Source organism: Notolabrus celidotus, chromosome 20, assembly GCF_009762535.1.
Source record: "Notolabrus celidotus isolate fNotCel1 chromosome 20, fNotCel1.pri, whole genome shotgun sequence".
Taxonomy (NCBI): Eukaryota; Metazoa; Chordata; class Actinopteri; order Labriformes; family Labridae; genus Notolabrus; species Notolabrus celidotus.
The window spans coordinates 556,545-559,849 of NC_048291.1; the positions used below are offsets into that span (position 1 = coordinate 556,545).

General features: G+C 42.9%; 1 protein-coding gene across 1 annotated transcript in view; it reads left to right on the top strand.

Annotated features, from left to right (window-relative positions):
• The window catches only part of LOC117832308 (oxysterol-binding protein-related protein 6-like), a 27,419-nt gene extending 27,395 nt beyond the window's left edge, over window positions 1-24 (top strand). The window contains exon 21 of the mRNA XM_034711392.1: window positions 13-24. Within this exon, the coding sequence (XP_034567283.1) occupies window positions 13-24 (12 nt within the window). The remainder of the gene's footprint in view (window positions 1-12) is intronic.
• Window positions 25-3,305: the final 3,281 nt, after the last annotated feature.

The following is a 3,305-nucleotide window of genomic DNA, read 5'->3' on the forward strand; positions in this document are numbered from 1 at the left end:
AACCCATGTTAGGTTCAGCAGTGAGAGATAAGTCCACCTTTCATCTCTTCTCATCCACTGACCCCCGGTAAAGGAATAGAACACCCGGACGGATGGATCCAGATTTAATATTAGCACCAGGAAGAACGCTGACCCATTTGGACTCCTTCATCTTTACACTTCCTGACATTTTCTTTCAACTTTTACTTTGAATCTTCAGAGAAGTGAACTCACGAGGGAGCTGAAGGCAATAACAGGAAAAGGTTTGCATCTCTACCCAGAGATTAAATCCTCAGACCCCCTGAGGTCCTACGAAACCGTCCCACCTGGACCCATTGTTACAGAGGTACACACACAACAACCAGACGCACACACACACAGGGAAGAGATGCCACATTCACAGTTTACTGTCTGAAAATAGAAGAATGCTAATGCTCAGTTAGCCTAGCCTAGCCAAACCTAGCGTACCTTAGCTTAGATGAGCTAAGTTCCACTTAGCATTGCTTGAAGAGAAGACCTTACCCCTTTACATTAAAGGTGCGTTAAAACGTACAGAGAAGGAGGTGCACCACTGTTAGTGCCAAGTTAGCCTTTCTTAGCTTAGCCTAGCTTAGCATTACTCAAACAAAGACTGTACATTAATTTTATATCAGTCGCATTGAAACTTACAGAGAAGGAGCTGCACCACTGTCAGTCGGTATGAATTAAACAACTGCTAGTGCTAAATTAGCCTAGCTTAACCTAGCTTAGCATTACTCAAATAAAGTAAGTACCTAAATTTTATATCAAGTCAGATTAAAACTTACCAAGAAGGAGGTGCACCACTGCTAGTTGGTATGAGTTAAACAACTGCTACTGCCAAGTTAACCTTGCTTAGCTTAGCCTAGCTTAGCATTACTCAAATAAAGAATGTACCTTCATTTTACATCAGTCAAATTAAAACTTACCAAGAAGGAGGTGCGTCACTGCTAGTTGGTATGAATTATACAACTGCTACTGCCAAGTTAGCCTTGCTTAGCTTAGCCTAGCTTAGCATTACTCAAATAAAGAATGTACCTTCATTTTACATCAGTCAAATTAAAACTTATCAAGAAGGAGGTGCACCACTGCTAGTTGGTATGAGTTAAACAACTGCTACTGCCAAGTTAACCTTGCTTAGCTTAGCCTAGCTTAGCATTACTCAAATAAAGAATGTACCTTCATTTTACATCAGTCAAATTAAAACTTATCAAGAAGGAGGTGCGTCACTGCTAGTTGGTATGAATTATACAACTGCTACTGCCAAGTTAGCCTTGCTTAGCTTAGCCTAGCTTAGCATTACTCAAATAAAGAATGTACCTTCATTTTACATCAGTCAAATTAAAACTTATCAAGAAGGAGGTGCGTCACTGCTAGTTGGTATGAATTATACAACTGCTACTGCCAAGTTAGCCTAGCTTAGCATAGCCCAGCTTCTAACTACAGCCCCATCAAAATAAGTCCCTCCTAACTGGTGATAGAAAGAAAGCGTTTAGAGTTTGTTTGATTCAAAAGAAGTGTAAGAAACTGTAGAATGAAGCTGATCCACACCCTGTAACATCTGTGTGTGGGCCGACCCTCATGATGTTATTGCACTATTGAAAATATGACTGCATGTTGCATATCTTTTATAGCGTGCAGGCCGGTTAGCTGAATGTTATCAGATGTATTTTCACAGAGAGCGCCGTCTGGTTTAGCATCAATGCACCGTGTCTCATCAATCTCTGTAACAGCCGATTCAGAGCAGGAGAGAGCGCCGAGAGACGTCGATAAGAATCACCTGCAGGGACGGAAAGGAGAGGAACACCAGGTGAGTTAGAGAGGAGAGGAAACCACCTGCAGGAAGAAGTGATCACACAGCTGAACATGCAGAAAGAGATCTCCTCAAACCTTCATCAGGTTCAGTTTACAGACGTCTCACTCTGGATCTGTTCTCAGATGCTGCCTGCAGGGAGCACGATAAGACGTGACTCAGATTAACATCACGGCTCAGGCAGCTGCAGCTCATCAAAACACACAGAGTGGAAACATCTTCAGATGAAACCTGGAGCATCTTATTTCTGTTTGTTTTGTTAAATTCCTGCTTTAAACAAAATACTCAACTCTTTTTCTTTCCATCAGGCGTTGTAAATATTCCTGCAGCGGTGAACTCGTGACCCTGTGAGTGAAGGCTGGATGATAACACTCCCTGAAACAGTTTGTTGACGTTGATGTTGATATCTCTGAATTCTTAGGCCAGCAGATAAATGTTTGTTGAATGAGTCTGAATGTTAGATACTGGAAACAGAGCCTGAGAGATCGTGCAGAGGTTTGGGTTTGTGTGTTAACATCTGCAGCATGGTGCTCTTTACCCCATCCTAACTAAAGACCCGATGACAGCCTGAGTGTCTCCTTCTTATTTAAAAATAAATCACATCCAGGTTTATGTTCCCCTGGAGACCATCCTGTCGTTGGTTCTGAACATCTGAGGAGAATTATTCAGGACAATCGCAGGAAAAGCTGGCAGGAGTGTCAGCGGGTCGATCCCTGAAGCTTCAGAGCCAGAGCTCCTGTGATACAGACTGAAATTAAAACTACAGCACAGAGAGGCGCCAGCAGGCCTCCCCACCGTGCTCAGAGACTATAGTCCTCATAGCGGGTCACCGGGTCGACTACAGGTCACGACCCTTTGTTTCATATCTCCCCCCCGCTCTCCACTCCCCACATTTCCGCTCTTTCTGCAGCTGTCGTATCAAAAAAAGGGACGAAAAAAAGCCTCTCAAGAATAACTTTTCAAAACCAGCAAAGAGATGAGAGGGACCTCTTTGACCACAGGGGGCGCCAGAATCCACACAAACTCTCTGTAGGTTCAACCGTAGCTTAGTTTGAAGGTAAGGTCTAAGTTAGGATGAGTTCACTCTCTCCTGATGTTTGGGGCGTTGCTCCAGCTGAGAAAGTTCCAACGTTAGAATAAGTTACATCTTAAATTTAACACCTAGCTTTGAGTAAAGTCCTCCGTTAAAGACCGCCTCTCATGGCGCTCTGTTTTCAAAGATGGGATCATTTAAAGGAAGAGGAGAAGCAGAGAGTTCAACCAGCTGTGATGTGTCAACAACAAGCTCTCTGTTTAGGATAGCATGAATCAGAGTCGTCATATCAGCGACAATGTTTTGATTAGCTTGGATGTTTCAGTTTACCAGTTAAGATGGACTTTAAGTCTCTGTGGTGAAACTAAACAATGACACAACTTCAGTTACAAACTAAGTTTCAATGAACAGTTTAGGGTGGACTCTACACTCTAACTCAGGACACAACAAATACAGAGATCA